Consider the following 18,740-nt stretch of genomic DNA (forward strand, 5'->3'; position numbering starts at 1 on the left):
AGTTCAGGAAAGCCATTAACCACCACCTCAATGGCAATAATGGATGGCCAATTAATTCTAGCCATGTCTGCAACATTCACATCCCATGAATAAATAAAAAATGGAGTTTATAGGCTGTATGCTGGTTGGCAGAGAGGCATAAATTTACCAGCAAATTCTGAAGATGCCCATTTCATAATTTCTAAATTCTGGATGATTTTCTCATTAATAAGGGTGTGCATTGTTTGCTGAAATAGTTATGACATACGAAACAAATATATTGAGTTTGGTTTGATATTTTCCAAAAACACTTTCTTGAAAGCGTGAGTCTGAACAATGAATGTGTGTTGTATCAGGATGATTTTCTGAAAGCTTGAAAACTCTTTTCTCATGATGTGTTGTGAAAGGATTTCTGGCTTCTTGTTTCTCCTAGATATTTGAACATGAAATGCAGAATTTATTTTTAAAACATAACAAGTGGAATTTTATATTCAAAATATCCAAACTTAACTTGGTACTTCAAAGGTACAGCTGGTATGTCATCACCAGATATTTATCAGGTTTCCCCCTTTCATTTAGTGGGAATTAGTGAGCTAATTAAGTGTACTGTATAATTGTTGATGACATAGGCTGTTCTGATTTTAGATTTTTCTCAAGTAATTGCTGTTTATTTTAGAAATTCTAAAATTTCCATGATCTATATAAAGAACAGCCATTTATAATGTAATATAAATAAGCTGCTGAATAAGTTTTATAAGAGCATTCTTCAGACCAAAAGGAAAAAATTATAAAATTTCCCAGTCCACCAGACATTGCAACATGCTTTCCAGCCAATGAAGTATTTTGAAGGATAGTTACTGTGTAAAGCAGGAAAGATGGAAGCCAATATGTACTCAGCAAATTCCCACAGTCTGCAATGTGATACTTTGGGCTTTAAGTATTATGTAGGATACCAGGAATAACTTCTTCCAAGTGGACATTTTGTGAGGACCACATCAGCTTTTCACTAGGAAGCCTCCATAATACTAACACTCAGTACGTAAACTCATAAGAGGCTAATGACAACTGAGATGTGGTATTGAAGAACTCGTGCATGTAATTCTCAGACAGTCCATGCACACTCTGGGCCAGCAGATGATGATTAAGAGTGGAAATTTTAACTGCATTCTCTTCCTCTCTAGCTTTAATGAGGCTGAAAGATCATCTTAACACAGACTGAATCTCTGAGTTTCTGACTTACTTAATCTTATCTTTACGATTAACCCATCAGTATGACTAGCTGCATGCACGTTTAAATTGTGCATTCATAATTTTTCTATAATTCCATTGTTGTGAAGATTATTGCATTATTTAATAAATGTATAAGTAAATCAAACATGCATATGTTAGGATATACATGTTACTTAAAATGAGGGCAGATGAACAGAAGTTACTGCATTGACATTAGGAGCAATAAATGGAGACCCTATTCAAGTTTTCTCTAATATTTACAATGAGTTTTCGCAGTTTGATTAAAGTTTTGGAATTTGCTCTGAGCTGATTAGGAAACCATTGGGCATGTCCTAAAATGAAATAACTAACAACCAAATTATCTCCAAACTCGTAAGAGCTTTGAAGTAGCAGTTCAGTAGTTTTCTATGTGCACCAATGCACCAATAGCTATGACGAGAGTCAAGATGTAACTTATGATTACATTACAATTAGCCAATATCAATCCAAGAATCTAATTAGACTTTGCGCTGAGTAGATTATGTTTCCTGTAAAGCTATTTAGATGTATCTGTTATGACTCTACAACACATTTTAAATTAAGAATTAAGTCCCTTTATTGTTACAAGGAAGGAACATGGGTTTAAAGTTGTAATTGATAGAAGTATTGGGTGTGTGGTTATGGGACTAGCTGAGAAAGCATTCCCTCAGAAGATGGTGGGAATCTGAAACTCATTTCTTGTAAGGGTGATAGAAGCAGAAACCATTATTATCTTTATAATAATGGCACGTTGGTCTAGGGGTATGATTCTTGGGGTGGCACGGTGGCTCAGTGATTAGTACCACTGCCTTACAGTGCCAGGAACCCAAGTTCGATTCCACCCTTGGGTGACTGGCTGTGTGGAGTTTGCACATTCTCCCTGTGTCTGTGTGGGTTTCCTCTGGGTGCTCCGGTTTCATCCCACAATCTAAAGATGTGCAGGCTAGGTGGATTGGCCATGCTAAATTGCCCATAGTGTTCAGGGATATGCAGATTAGGTGGGTTATAGGGGGATGGGCCTGGGTGGGATACTCTGAGGGTTGGTGTGGACTTGTTGGGCCGAAGACCTGTTTTCACACTAAGGATTCTATTCCATTCTAAAAAAAAAGCACTTTGATATACATTTGAAATGCATTAACTTGCAGGAGTGGAAGATTAGGCTGGGTCGTTTTTTGATCAGCATGGACATGATGTGCTGAATGAACAACATTCTATTTGTCTTTCTATGTAACAATGCAGATGTTCTTACTTCCATTCTCCTATGAGTAACTGGGGAAATGGACGACTGCACACACATCCACAGAATTTCCTTCTGCTGGACAGTGTGAGTTGCAATCAGAAATGGCTTTCACTTAGTAGCGTGTCTTCCCAATTGTATTTTTGGATTGTATGGTTGTCTGTTTTAAGTGGCTATTATACAATTAGAGCATCAACCACAACCCTAAATTGGTAGATTTGAGAGTGCAGCTTCTATTAGATGAATGTAAAATATCGATTGCTGCATTTCTGTGCACACACTAGTTTTAGTAATTGGGTTGATGCTTGTGTAAAAATTGCTTGCACAAAAATGTACCCATTTGATATAATTTTACAAGCGTTTTTGATTACAAGTTTTACCTTTGAATTTTGAAATTCTGTGTTTTCCTGCTGTTATCATTTGTAACTTATGCAGGAGAAAAGAAAAATTCCAGGGATTCCAAATGGAACCACAGCTCATGGGGATTCTGACCCATTTGAAATGCACAGTGGACCTGAGCTACAGAGAACAGGAAGGTTGGTGATAGAAGCATTCATTCTAAGACAACTAAACTTAATGCTGTGCTATCCCATTATGATTTGAAATTCTCAGGCCATTACTTTCCTTTATATTCCAGAAAATATTAAACTTACATTAGCAATCTCCAGTTTTCACAACTCTACAAAAATTTTCCTTAGAAAAATTTTAACTAAGGAAAAAATGAGCAATAACACTTCTTTTCTATAACATGATATACGATCCTGTGTAATGGCATAGCAATTTCATTATCACAGTTCTGAAAGATTGGCTGAAATCCAACACATGACTGTAGTGGTGTCATACTTAAACAACTTTCAGGTCAAGACTGCAGTGAGCCAATTCATAGGATGGAAGTTGTAAAGGTCCAATAATCCACTGACACTAAAAGTCAGTAACAAGATTTTATGTATATAAATATATAAGCCCAAATCTTCCAAGCTGGACCAGAATCTCTCTTTCTGAACCAGATCATCCTGAAGCTACTTTTACCTTGGTACAATTTTTTGGACTCAACTTTCCGATGTAGGGTCTTTTTCAATAGATGCAATCCAGGAAACCACGTAGACAGTATTTGCGTGAATCTTTCCAGAAGTTATCCCTCATTTTAGGGCCCTAGCTGTTGTATTCCAGAAAATAAACACACTTTAAAGATCTCCTAGTCTTTTTTGACAAACTTCTGCGCAAAGGTAAATGTGTAAGATCATTGGGTGATGAGGTAGGATGGTAGGTGGGTGGATGGGGTAAGAGGTGTGTAAAGGTGTAGAGTGGCACATATGTGGGTGAGGAGTAGAGTGCCAGATGGGTAAGAGGGTTGGGTATTAGGTAGCTAAGGGTATACAGTGCCAGATTGGTGACAAGATGTCTGGTATGTGGCTGAAGGGATAGGGTGGCAAGTAGGTAAGGTGTAGGGTAATAGGTAAGCTGGTACGTTTTAGGGAGCCAATTGGGCAAGGGACCAGGTAAGTGGATGGGGGGATTGGGTGGCATGTTCTTGAAAGGTTAGAGCATCTTCTGTGTAGGGATATGATGATAGTTAAAGGGGTGAGGATTGTGATGGAAATGGGAGAATGAAATGGTAGATGGAAGGTACATGAAGGATTGTAGTGGCAGGTGCTCAGATGAGACTAAGATGGCAGGCCATTGGGTGAAGGGATAGGATGGCAGGTGGATGAGGGTGTAGGTTAGGCAGGTGACAATGAAGGGTGCAGTCGGTTGTCCAGGGGAATAGGATTGGATATATGGGAGTTGGGGAGTTGATAAAGGGTGTCTCATGTATTGGGGAGTCTTGGTATTGGGTTGGGGGAGCGGTTGTATGTGTGAGTGATTTGGTGTCAGTGATATTGTTAATCAGGAATTAGAACAGGTTTCATCCCTGTTCTGGTTAACTATTATGATTGGTAACTATTAAGGTAAGTAAATCAAAAACTTCTGAAGCCTCTGACTTGAACTCAGAGTTGGGAACTTCTTTCACAGGGTTCTCACTTGTGGTTTATTATTCATTGGAAGTTTAAGTTTCTGGGGCAATTGTTGAATTTCACTTGGCAGGATATCCAAGGGGTCTCTATGTGATTTATACATACAGATTAAAAACAGCTTGGGCATTGCACAGCACAAAGCAATGAAAGTGATAGAAGGGTTTTACACAAAGTAACATGCAAATTAATTCACTTTTGCACAAATTCAGTGGTTTGTGGCTGTACCAAAGTCATGTCCTATTGAAGCAGAATTTAATTTGAGAAAAAGGCACATCAGCCTGATTAAATGTGGAATCGACAGAAAGGAAGATAAAAGTGTTAAAATGGACACCTTGTATTTGTAATTTATCAAAAGATCATTTTCTTTTCACCTTTCCATCTGTTTTTTTCCCTTCTCTTTCCTCAAAATGATTTCTTCTTGTGATAGGTACAGGGCACCTTTCTGTGCCTTCCCCAAGTGGCCATTTTGTTTACCATTCAATTGTATAAGGAGCAATAGCTGAGCTCATCGACATCAATTTGCATCACATCAAATGTTCTTGTGGGCAGTAGTAGTGTCCCTACCTCTGGGCCAGGAGGCTCATGTTCATGTCCCATTTGCTCCAGAGGTGTAGGTAACATTGGTGAGCAGGTTGATTAGAAAATGTTCAATGGCATTTAATCATAATGAAGAATGGGACCCTTGGTTAAATGATATCCTTCTGATGGAGGGTACTAACATCTGGCTGAGATTTAGAAGCTGTAAATTAAACCTTGAGCCACAGATCAAAAATATTTTGTATCCACCACAAAAATAGAAGCAATGCCTGGAATAAATACGATGATGTGGAGGTGCAGGCATTGGACTGGGGTGGACAAAGTCAGGAGTCACACGATACCAGGTTATAGTCCAACAGGTTGACTTCACCTGACGAAGGAGCAGCGGTCTGAAAGCTCGTGATTTCAAATAAACCTGTTAGACTATAACCTGGTGTCATGTGACTTCTGACTTTGGAATAAATGCAGGTAATGCTGATCTAGTGGTATCTGTGGAGACAGAGACTCTTCTGAAGAACTCATAACCAAATTGAATTGTTAACTCTGCTTCTGTCTCCACAAATGCTGTCAGACCTGTCGAATATTTTCAACAAAAGTGAGATACTGTAGATGTTGAAGGTCTGAAATGAAAAAAACAGAATGTGCTCAAAAAATTGAGGTAGTCTAGCACTATCTGTGGAGCGAAAAGCAGAGTCAACATTTTGAGTTCAATAAGACTCTTTAGGGGATTGCCAGCACTTTCTATTTATCAGTTGGCCATAAAGCTTCATATTAATAGATTAGTAAAAATATCCCATGTAAATTAATAATTTGTATGTTATATTAATTCAAACCATGCATTTTGTACTGAATTTTCTTTTGATTTTTCCAAAACCAGGATATTTGGTGGATTATGTGAAGACATCAAAAGAAAAATTCCATATTTCTGGAGTGATTTTAGAGATGCAATCAACTTACAATGTGTAGCATCCTTCCTGTTCCTGTACTGTGCCTGTATGTCTCCTGTTATCACATTCGGTGGTTTACTGGGAGAAGCTACAGAAGGTTGCATAGTAAGATTACTAACTTTTCTTCTAGAAAGTATATTTCAGTGTTGAGAATCTATTTGATTATTTTTATTATTCAGAGAAAAAATATTTGTGTTCCATTAAAATTTAAACAGTTGCTCTGTTTTTGTCCAACAATGGTGAGGTGATATAAACTTCTACAAGATTTTGCACAAATATAAATTTTTCGAGAATGCTGTATCAAATTGCATGGTTAATTGCTTAAATCAATTTCATAATTTAACATCAACCATTAGTATCTATTGTTACGATCTCGGTTGAGAATGAAACCCAAAATCCGAGTTATTTGCTAAAAGCATGCAACCACAAGATTCCATGGTTTAACACAGAAAGATTTGTATGATACAGGAACCAAACAAAGCAAGCATTAAATACAATCATAGCTAGCTAGCTTTACTTTAAAACCCAGAATTAACACAAATTAAACATGAATTTAGAGGCAAATTGTAGTCAATTACAAACTTTGCAAAATTTACACATTAAATGGCAGATAAAACTAAGATAAATCTTACATTTTCGTTCAGCTATTTGCACAGAATATATGTCATCCATCTTGTACAAAGTCCTTCAAAACTCTGACTTCCTTACAGAGAATTTCAGATCCTCCTCTTCCAGGATATGTTCCTGAACTCCAGCTGACAGTCACAGACAATCAACCCAATTTCCATAAGCATGCTGTTCTCCTAAATTGACACACGTCTGCAAAACCTCAACTTTACTTGCAATGGCCTGAATGGTGTAGATCCAACTACATTATCTTCAAGTAACAGGAACAGCTGCAGCAACCATATCTCTGCTTATTCTCAGCTTCTGGATCTAACCTTTTGCCTTCAGCCTGCTTTTATCATACCTGGGATCAAAATATACAAATAGGAGTCTATTGTTTTAACCAGGAATTTTGTATTCCAATCTCAGTTTCAATCTGCCCAGAAGTTTTGGTTTCCTTAGAAACTGGAAAGGTCAGATTTCTTTCAGCTTCCGTTTTCAGTTAAGGTCTGTTTTGATAAAATATGAGTTTTGAAACCATTGATTCCATTACAATATGCAATTTTCAAATTCCCAAAGATATATAAAGATGAAGTAATTCCAATATTCAATTAATCTTCTAGATATGCTAATTGCTCATAAGACATACCTAAAAATGTATTAACTTGGTGAAGCTACAAAACAGGACTACTTGCATGCCAAATATAAAAGTGGAATACGATAGATAGGGCTAAGTGATACCACAACCAGTTATCAGACCTAAGCTCTGCAGTCCTGTTATATCTAGTCAATGCAAAAGATAAGGCCAAAGCATTTGCATCCAGCTATAATGAGAAGTGCCAAGTGGATGATCCTTCTCTGCATCTTCTGAGGTCCCCACTGCACTGATGCATATCTTCAACTAAATCAGTCCATGGCATGTGATAACAAGCAAGTTAATTTGTTGAATTCTGAAAAAGCAATGTCTTCCAGAACATGCTGTGTCTCAAGCTAAACTGTTCCAGTACAATTGCAACACTGACATCTACATGACAATGTGGAAAATTGTCCAGGTTTATCCGGTTCCCAAAAACAGGACAAATTCAGCCCAATTAATTATTACTTTGTCAGTTTTCTCTTGATCATCATCAAAATAATGGAAAGGCTCATAGACAATGTAATCAAGCAACAAAGGAATAAGCTGTGCACTGATGTTCAGTTTGGGTTCTGCCACAGTCACTGAGCTCCTAATCTCCTTTACAGGCTTGGTCCAAAAATGGACAAAAGAGCTCGACTCTAGATGTGAGGTGAGCATAACTACCCTTGATACTGATGCAGCATTTGACCAAGTATTGCATAAAGGGTCATTATCGATACTGAAGTCAAAAGGAATCATGGCGAAAACTCATTTTAACCCAATGGAAAATGATTATGGTTGTCAGAGGTCAAACATCTGTCTAAAAATATTACCGCAGGAGTTTCATATGGTAGTATCCTTCCACAGCTACCTTCAGAGCTTCATCAATAATCTTCCCTCCACAATGAGGTCATAAGTGGGGAGCTTCACCGATGATTGCAATATATTTATTATATATTGTAGCAGGACCTGGTCGACATCCAGGCTTGGATTGATCAGTGGCTAGTAATAGTTGCACCATCAAAGTGCCAGGAAATCATCATCTCTAAAAGGAAAGAATCAAACCATTGCCCGATGGCATTAGCATCACTGTATCTCCCACCATCAATATCCTGGGGATAACCATTGACCAGAAACAGAACTGAGGTTCTACCTGTCCCCGGTGTTGTGAAGGATTGGTCTAGCCTTGAAGCGGCTGAGCTGGTGAAGAGACTGCCACACATCACTTTCTGGAGTGTACCTTTACAAAGAAGGTCTGGAGAAATTTTTGTCAAGGTTCATCCTGAGCAGCTCTGTGACGTAGGACTCTGTGTTCTAAGGGCTGTTCCCTGGATGCACATCCAGACAAACTTCGATTGCGCTTGGAGGACCATTAACTTTGTTCTTTGGTCTGCCTGAAATTTGTTGGCCCTCTAGTGTAAAGCGTTGACCTCGACCAGAGATTGGCACATTCCAAGTTCCAGGGCTACATGCTGAGGGATGCATGGGTGGGGGGGAGAGGGCACAAAGCTTGGGGCAGCTGCTGCCAAGGTACAGTGGGGAAAGACCATCATCTAAGGTCTTTCTGCCAATGTACAATGAGGGTCTGTTCCGTTCTCAGACCCTTTCTTTGCCTCAATGTGTGTAAATACTGTCCTGCATGAGTAAGAAATGCCCTTGGTTTTTCCAACTGCGGGCAGTATCAAATTCCAATGTTTGTTTTTACTGATATGCAAAGTCTGTACATAACTGCTTTAGTACCTGTGAATGTAGTAAAGTTTTTTTATGAATAAAGTATATTTTTGCAATGAAAAAAATTTGACCAGGAATGGAACTGGACCAACCATATAAATGTTGTGGCTACAAGACCAGGTCAGAGGCTAGAATTTTGTGACAAGTAACTCACCTCATGTCTCCCCAAAGCCTGTCTACGAGGCACAAATCAGGAGTATGATGGAATACTCTCCACTTGCCCGTATGGATGCAGCTCCGAGAACACTTAAGAAGCTTGACACCTTCCAGAATAAGGCAGCCTGCTTGATTAGCACCACATTCACCATGTTCAACACTTACTGCCTTCACCACAGTAACCATCTACAAGTTGGCACTACTGGAACTCTTACATACTCCTTGAACAGCTGGTCGTGGCTCATCAAGTAGACATCCAAGTACTTTTTAAATGAGGCAAGAATTTCTGTCTGTACTGCACTTTCAGACAATGAGATTGAAATTTCTCCTACACAAGTGAAAAAAAGTATTTTCTCATTTCTGCTGAAATAAACAAGTTATCTCCATTCATTCTTTCCAGATCCTTCATAATTTCCACACCTTAATTCAGTACCCCTTCAAAACAATATTAGCCTATGCAAAACTTTCTTAATAGATAACATTTTTCAGTTCCAGTTATAGTTCTAATTTTCTTTCGGAGTAGAAGTTTCAGCCTTCATTTGGATGTGATTTAAAAAGCTTCCTTTGTGTTCCTATATCTACAAATCTTGACATAATGGTCATGCCGAAATGACATTTGTTTTGCATTTAAAGATACTTTAAAACCTACAGTGTTTTGCAATTTATATGGAATTTATATGCACACAATAATAAATGTTTATGTTTGTGTTATCTAATATAGATTTGAACATCATTGGAAATGTAACTTCAATGTTTAAGGGACGCAAAGGAGAATAGAGAATGACATACCTGTTATGTTGATGTCAGTTGTTAAACACAAGATTTTATGTGTTACTTAGATAGAGTATAAACATGTGTTTTTCTAGTGAGAGTTTTATTCCAACTCTCTCTCAACCAACTCCAATACCACTGGTTTCTTGTTCCCCACCTACATATGCCCAGTCCAATTCTCAGTCCGTTACCCTCAATTAAAATTTAACTATCACCTGTTCCCTAGTTCCATTTTGTTTCGGCATCACTGCCACATCCTATTCGTAAATAATATCAGTGGTAGAGAAAGTGTTAGAATCCGTTATAATGGGTGGCATTAACTGAATGCTAATGATAAATAAAATGTTAGTAAAATAGGACAGAGTTAATATGGATTTATGCAAGTGAAATCTTGTTTAGCAAACCTGTTAGGGTTTTTTTTGCGAAAGTTACTTGTAGCGCAGATAAACAGAACCAGTGTGTGTAGAGTTTGATTTTCCAAAAGCCTTATGATAAGGTCCCACACAGGAATTTGTTAAATAAAATTAGAGAGTAATATACTATTATGAGCTGAGAGTTAGTCCACAGGCAGAAAGCAGAGACTAAGAATAAAAGGCTAATGGGGTTCCACCAGAAACAGCGCTAGATCCACAGCTGCTCATAATCTATATAAATGATTTTGGATGTGGGGTTCGAATACATTATTTCCAAGTTTGCTAATGACACAAAACTATGTGGGACTGTAAGTTGTGAGGAAGATTCAAGGAGATTTCAATCAAACTTGGACAAGCTAACTGCATGGGCAAGAACGTGGTAAAGGAAATATCACGCGAGTAAATGTGAAGTTATCCACTTTGTTGGGAAAAAATCTAGAAATTTAGAGTATTCATACATGATGAGATGTTGCGATGTTGTCCCCAAGGGGACCTGGATACCCTTGTTCGTGAGTCACTTCAAGGTAGCATATTGGCACAACAATCAACAAGTGAGGCAAATGGTATGTTGGCCTTCATTGCAAGGTGATTTGAACATAAAAGTAAAGATGTCCTGCTGCAATTGTATAGGGCCTTGGTGAGGATGCACCTGGAGTATTGAGTACAGTTTTGCCCTCCTTATCTCAGAAAGAATATCCTTATCATGGAAGGTGTGCAACATGGGGTCACTAAGGATGGCAGGATTGTATTTTGAAGAGATTGAGAAAATTGAGCCACTGTTCTGTGGAGTTTCGAAGAATGAGAGTTGATCTCATCAAAATTTAAATTCTTTCAGGGCACAACAGGATGGATATGAAGGCATTATTTCTCCTGGCTGGTGAGCTTAGAATCACAGGGGTCCTGTCTCAGAATAAGGGTGGGCCATTCAAGACCGAGATGAGGGGAAAATTCTTTACTCAGAAGGTGGTGAATCTCTGGAAATCCCAACTAGAGAGGAGTTTGGAAGCTTGAGACTAATGATTTTGAGGGATATAGAGATCGTGTGGGAAAGTGGTGTTGAGGTGAACGATTTCCCCTGTGATTCATTTGAATGGCAGAGCAGGCTCAATGGACTAAAGAACCTTCTCCTGTTTCAATGCTCCAACTGTAATCTGAAATTATTCACAGCAGAGTTGTGTGTTCTGAAAAAACATAGGTAAACTGCTATTTGCAGTAAAATGGTGTAAAATTACTGAGGGAAAATAAATAAAATTAAAAAAACATTATTCTTCTTTATGCTTATCAGTATTTCAGTGTTCTTCAGTATTAATCCATACTATTTTGTTTTTTCAGAGTGCAATTGAGTCTCTGTTTGGAGCATCTATGACAGGCATAGCATATTCACTGTTTGCAGGGCAACCACTAACGATCCTAGGAAGCACAGGACCAGTCTTGGTGTTTGAAAAGATCCTGTTTAAATTTTGCAAGTAAGCACTTCAACAGCTCCGTTTTATTTTCCACACAGATTGAGAAATGTCTCTCAAATTACCTTTTTTGCCCAAAATTCTTAATTTTTGAACAAACCATTGTAATGTGTGATGTATCTTTTCATCTGTTAAGTCATTAAAGTACGTAATGCTAGTAGCTTAGTACATGTAATTGTCCTTCCTCAGCTGTAGTGATGTCATTACATAAAAACATTGTTTTGTGTGGTGCTGAATACTGTTGAGCAAAAAGGTTTTAGTCCAATTCATGACTTGTGGTGATTTATAACCTATTTAAACCATGTCAGCATCGATATACTAGCCATGCTGCCACACAAAATGCCTGTGTGATGACCATTCGGTGCTTAAGGAGTATTGTCTAGATGACATGGGAGGAGCCTTGTAGTACTTGGTGAAATGTGTGCCAAGATTTGTCATGAAGAGTTGCAGTTGATTGTTAAAAGGAGCTGCAGACGTGAGACTCATTCCCAACAGATCACCTTGTTCCTTGTGGGTAGAATTTTCATTGTGAAAACTGCGTATGGGAAATATAGTTAGAAAATAACAAAAGAAAAACCCAAAAAAAGCAAATTCTGAGATATAAGTGTTAATAATGAAGTAATATCTGTACAAATTTGATATTCGTGCAGCCATACTTATCTAATGAAGGAACCCCTACATAACATTGACACAAATCCAGAATTTGTTGTTACTACATGACTACATTACCTAACAAAATATTGAGATTCGAAAGAAGCTCCTGAAAACCAAAAGATAGCCTTTGAAATTCAAAAAGTCCTGAGAAAATTTTAAGAAAAGGAAATTACTTTGATCCTTGTGCTGCAATCATTCTCACTGCCTTTGCACAATTTATCTGCTCAATTCCTAATCCTCAGTGGATATAGGATCTCTCCTCCCACACTGTAATGTCCAGTGTTATTTCAGAGAAATTTGGAGCCTGCTGTCAAACATTTTGCACCATGAACATGGATCTTGCAGTTCAGGAATTCTACAGGATTCCAGCACTTGTTGCAGTAGGACAGGCTAGTTTTAAGTGTTGCTAACATCTCGCAATTCTGCAGCCCCTGTTCAAGGCTGCAAACATTCAGCACCCTGACTGTTCAATCCAATCACAGTAGATTGCTCTTGTAGATGTCGGGGAATCTCCATTGCTGCGCTCGGCTCACTTCTGGGATCACAGAGCACCAAAGTCTCAATTCAGGCCCCCAGCTGTTGCCACACACCAGACCGCCAAAGCCCTGACCGAGGTGCTATCCGTGCCAGGCCTCGACCTCGCCTTTGGTCCGCAGGCTGGACATCGGGAACTCACTCTGGCCCCCAGCTGCTGTCTCGCCTTGGGCATCTTCCTGACTGCCAAATCCAATGGGTCCGATACCGCCGATGCCACTGCCACTATCCTGAAGGTAAGTTAGGAGAAAAAAAACCCTAAAAAAACGAAAACTGAAAGAAAATAAATAAACGAGAAAAGAAGAGAAAAGAAAGAGAAGAAGAACCATTGGAGTGAACGAGCCTATTCTGTTGGCATCTTGCAGTGATGCAGAGAAAGTCATCAACTATTATCCTATGTTAAACATTAGGGAGATCCTTCTTACATCTTATTATGTATTATATGGCAATCTCTGCAGAAACCACATCTCAGCTTGAATAGTCCAAAACAAGTCAATAAACAAGTCAGACAGTAGCACATGTGGGTCTGGGAACAGATGAGAAAGTGATGGCACATAACTTTTTGGACCAAGATCTGACATGGGATCTCTTTTGTTTTCTGTAATCTATTGTGAAAAATTTGTTCAGATATAGTGTTGATCCATGGGCTGCCAGAATGTGACCCTATAGTGTGAAGATCTGACTAACGTGTCACTGCTATTCCAGGATACCTGCAGTAGAAGCACCCACTACAGAAGATCTACATGGGCCACTTTAGTCCCAAGAGTCTCTAGACCTATGTTTGTAACCAAACACTTTCTTTCTTGGGGCTGAGGCCAAATAAACTAGGGAATGGGTAATGTTCATATATTAATTGATGGTAATTGGGTGAGAATTTGACTGGGCGTGTATAAATGAGGAACAAGTAATCAGTTGTATTGGAATTATAAACATGTGAGTTGGAATAAAGCTCTGACTAGAAAGGTAGATGCCTTAGGTAGATTAGGTAGAAAGGTAGATTAACCTCTGGTATTTAACAACATTTATGGAAACATGAAGAGATATAATTTCCAGGAGAACATCATCTTTGTTTCACATGATGTGTACATAATGGTTGCCAAAATATTTTTACAAAGGCATTTAACATAAAGATAGTGGCTACACGACTGACTTTCCCATGCTTAGTGTTTTGGCAGTTTTATCAATGTAAAATTTGGCTTTCACCTTGATTTTGTCATTCATACCGGTTAGTACTACAGCTTCAGTAATATTTTCTACTATTGGAAGTGTAGTTTTGGGTGTTGCATGACATTAATCTATGAACTGGTAAACTTTCCATGCTTCAGTAGTTATATTTCTCCATTTAAAGATTGACTTTCCATTTGACTGGGAATGTTGTGGAGACGATGTATGTTGTTGAATTTCCTAATCATTTATGAAATGGCTAAATTCTTTACACATGAACTAAGGGCCATTGTCATTCCGCATAATGTTTGCAATGCTGTAACAGCTGTGGTATACTTCTCAGGTGTTCTCCAAACTCACTAGTGTTGTTGATGTCAACTGATTTAACTTTAATCAGAATAATGATTGATGTAACAAGATATTCAGTTCCTGTGAGAGTGAAGAGGTCTACTTTAAGTTTAATCTGTATTCTGCCTGAGATATCATGCATCTTAAGTGGCTCTTTTGCTTGCTTAGCTTGGTATTTGTGACAAGTACTGCCCTGGCAGATATGATCCTTAACTTGATTGCTCATGCTTAAGCATTATAGCACTTCTCTTGCCTTCCTCAGACTATACTCAATTCATTGATATGGATGTGCTTCAGCATTTCTTTCTTCCTTTTCTTAAGGTAATGACTCTATTTTATTTCAAGATGCCATCTTGAGCTTTTACTTCTGTATGCCCAATACCCTCTTATACCAATGGTTTTGACCTTGGTGCTTCAGGCCATTCTTTCATCACTATATCCTGCGGCACATGAAGAATTATGTAGTTTACTTGATTTGAGCAAGATGCTTTTCTTTCAAATTCAGTGTTTATGTTGGGTTGATACTTTCCAGAGCATGTCAAGTTGTTGTTTATTGTTGAATCTGGAAGATTTCATACTCTGTCTTAATATCCTCAGATTTATTCATAGGGAACACTGAGCCCTATAACATATCAGCAACGTACATTTGTTTGTCTTGTTTGTATGTCATGTGCCGATGATAACTCTGCAAAAACACAACTAACATTGCTTACAAACATTTTGGAGTATACAGGAGTGGTTTGAGGTTAAACTTCAGTGTCAGTTTGTCTGTCCCAAACAAGCAAAGACAATAGCCAGGCACTCTTTCTCTGCCTGAGTAAAGCATCATTTGGTTTACATTAATATCCTAGATGCAAATGGAATTGATTGTCCTTGCTGCATATTCACAGCAAGTTGGCCATGCCTAAAACCTCACTGAATATTTTTGAAGAAGTTACTAAGGCAGTGTGTAATAACTTTGGACATTCTTTATATGGAATTTGAGAAGGCATTTGATAAAGTCCCACACAAGAGACTGTTAACTAGGGTAGAAACCCATGGACTTTAGACCAAATTACTGACACTACTAACGGACAGAATTGGGTTGAGTGGCAGGCAACAGAAAGTTGGGATAATGTGTGGGTGCTTGAATTGGCGGGATGTGACCACTGGTGACCCACAAGGATCTATGTTAGTGCCCCAGTTATTCATATTATTTATTAACGAAAGCATAGAAAGTCATATATCTAAAATTGCTGATGAGAAAAGTTGGGTAGTATTGTAGACAGTGTAGAATGATAGTATAAAATTTCAAAGGGATATTGATAGACTAAGTGAATGGTCCAAACTGTAGCAGATGCAGTTCAATGTAAACAAGTGTGACGTTATCCAACTTGGACTGAAAAAGGATAGATCAAGGTACTTTCTAGGTAGTGAGAAGTTAAATACAGTATTTGTACAAAGAGACTCGCAGGTTCAGGTGCGTAGATCTTCAAAATGTTAGGAACAGGTACAGAAAATAATCAAGAAAGTGAATGGAATGCTGACCTTTGTATCTCGATGTAAAAGTTATGTCACAGTTATACAAAACCTTGGTTCTGAAGCAGATCCACTGGACCTGAAAGATTAACTCTGTTTCGTCTCCACGGATGCTGCCAGACTTCCTGTGTTTTTCCAGGAATTTCTGTTTTTATTCCTGGTTAGATCCTACTTGGAGTACAGTGAGCAGACCTGTGCACAGTACCTTAGGCAGGATATATTGAACTTCGAGGGAGTACACATAGGTTTACAAAAGTGATACCTAAACTTCAGGCATTAGGCAATGATGAGAGATTATACAAATTAGGCCTGTTTTATTTAGAATGTAGAAGGTTAAAGGGTGATCTGATCAAACTCTCCAAAATATTAACATAACAGATAGGGTCGATAAAGATAAAGTATTTTCATAGGTTGGGAATTGTAGATCTAGGGGGCATAGTCTGAGAATTAGCACCAGGTCATTCAGGAGAGATGTTAGGAAGCATTCCTACAAATAAAGGATGGTGGATGTTTGGAACTCACTTCTACAAATATTAATTTTAAATCTGAAACATTTTTGTGAGTGTAGGTATTAAGGGATCTGGGCCATAGGCAGGTATATGGTGTTAAACCACAGATCAACAATGATCTCAGTGAACGATAGAACAGGTTTTAGGGGCTGAATGGCCTACTTCTGTTTCTGTGTTCCTAAATTAAGGAGTCTTTAATGGAAATATGATGTTAAAATTTGTGCAACATTAAAAATGTTCCTGGAATTTTATATTTTTTGAATGATTAACAAGTAAATTTTTTAAACTAAATTTTTTTTGCAGAATACCTCAGTTTCTGCCTTTAGCACATGGGTACATCCCAATTTTTAATTTCCCCTGTATAAAATTAACAATATAAAATTTTACTATATTTTCTGTAAAGGTTAGCTGTCTGTGAAAATGCTTTGATGTGATTGGCTGCTTTGACAAGCTAATGACATCACTGCAGCCCCAATCTAGAGATGTCCAGTAAAAATGCTGCAGTCAGTTGTGATATGATCACATGCAAATAGTGGTGAAATTTGCAGTGAAGAGATTGCTAGCTCTTTTAGCAATGCATAATGTCAGCAGTGAGTACATTGCTTCCCCATGAGGTAGAAACTCTACACGATTTCCAGTAGAGATCTATGTTACTGTAATGTGGTCCTTAATTCCATCTCCCGTTATCTCAAGAATCCCATTTCATCCTAAACTTGTATGACCCTGTCATGTTTCTAGTTTGCAGTTATTTTGATGTATTGAAGGTTAATGGAGCTGCCATTGGATTTGTTGAACCATTTTTTTTCGGTCAAGCCTTATTTAAATGTAGCCAGTGTGCTCCAGAAATTAAATAGTCAATTTATTGCAGTTTATCAATTATGGGAGGGCAGAAAATAAATACAGCACAAGAGGTCAATCTTGGAAGACAACAGGAATAAGTTGGCATAAGACTGCAGTTTTATCGTGGAGTCCAGATTATTTCTGCATCTTCCGTAGAGTAGCCACATTCAAAGATCTTTTGCTCAGTCACTCATTGGCTATTTGTATCTGAAAACTTTGAATGAGGTCCTAGAAATTTCTCAATTTCCATTTCTAAGCAAATTTTCACTTGAGGCAAGAATATGTGCTGCTCTCTTATTCATAGGTCCAGCTGAAAAGTTCAGCATGTGGACCATTGGACTGGATAGGCATCTGAAGTGTCTTTCCCATTGCTTTCAACTGCTGACTACCCATTTTTCAGTTAAATTGTAGTTGATTGCTTTTTTGTAGTTTTAATGATGAGGCCTGTATGCGTGGCTAGTGCTCGAGAATAAAATTTAAGTAAACAATAACTATTGTAAAGGATAGCACTTCTTCAGTTGTATAAACTGAGGAAACAGTGCATGAAATGTTCTGAAAATTAATTCAACATTAACTTGACAATTCTTCTACCAATTCTGGACTATTACTTGTTGAAACTGAATTGAGTTATGAAAATTCACAACAAGTATTTGTGTTTTTAAATAAGGAGAGCATGATTTAATTGGTAATATTGGTCAATTCTAATTCAGTGTAGGTTTCAGCATAATATAAAACTGCAGGAATGCTACTTTTGAAAATACAGTAGGAAATATTTATATGTCCAACATTTATCTGAATTAAATGGTTAACTGAACTTGTTACATTCAGGCATAACATAGTTGCTTTATTCAACAATTAAAGCTCTTCTCCATGATCTATATGACAGTAGTAATTTACTGTATGTAGTCATATTTGTAATTTTGTATCAACGTTGTCTCAGAAATATGACTGAAAATGTCTAAATAACAGACTATTTTGAATATTTTACGATGAATAATCCAGAGAATCTTAAATAATATTTAGATTTTTAGTGGTTAAATTATCTGTTTTGCAGATTTATGTCTTAATATGATGCTTTATTTATTACAGAGATTATGGCTTATCCTACCTTTCTCTGAGAACCTGTATTGGACTTTGGACAGCTTTTCTTTGCTTAGTTCTTGTTGCTACAGATGCAAGTTCATTGGTCTGTTACATCACCCGCTTCACAGAGGAAGCATTTGCTTCCCTCATTTGCATAATATTCATCTATGAGGCATTAGAAAAGCTGTATCACCTTGGAGAGACATACCCTATCAATATGTATAATCATTTGGAACAGTTGACCCACTATTCGTAAGTATCTGAATCATTCATCTTAATGCTTCAAATATAGTTCCACAGTGTTATACTGAAAATATGCAATACAGTTATATTCTACATTGTAAGAAATGAACTTTTAAATTTTGTTGTGT

General features: G+C 37.7%; 1 protein-coding gene across 1 annotated transcript in view; it reads left to right on the forward strand.

Moving 5' to 3' along the window:
- Positions 1 to 18,740, forward strand: part of slc4a10b (solute carrier family 4 member 10b) — a 128,348-nt gene that overhangs the window by 61,537 nt on the left and 48,071 nt on the right. Inside the window, exons 5-8 of the mRNA XM_048599217.1 lie at positions 2,900 to 3,000; positions 5,894 to 6,068; positions 11,589 to 11,722; positions 18,376 to 18,621. Coding sequence (XP_048455174.1) covers positions 2,900 to 3,000; positions 5,894 to 6,068; positions 11,589 to 11,722; positions 18,376 to 18,621 — 656 coding nt within the window. The remainder of the gene's footprint in view (positions 1 to 2,899; positions 3,001 to 5,893; positions 6,069 to 11,588; positions 11,723 to 18,375; positions 18,622 to 18,740) is intronic.

The sequence above is a fragment of the Rhincodon typus genome, chromosome 7 (genome assembly GCF_021869965.1).
Source record: "Rhincodon typus isolate 14 chromosome 7, sRhiTyp1.1, whole genome shotgun sequence".
NCBI classification, from domain to species: Eukaryota; Metazoa; Chordata; class Chondrichthyes; order Orectolobiformes; family Rhincodontidae; genus Rhincodon; species Rhincodon typus.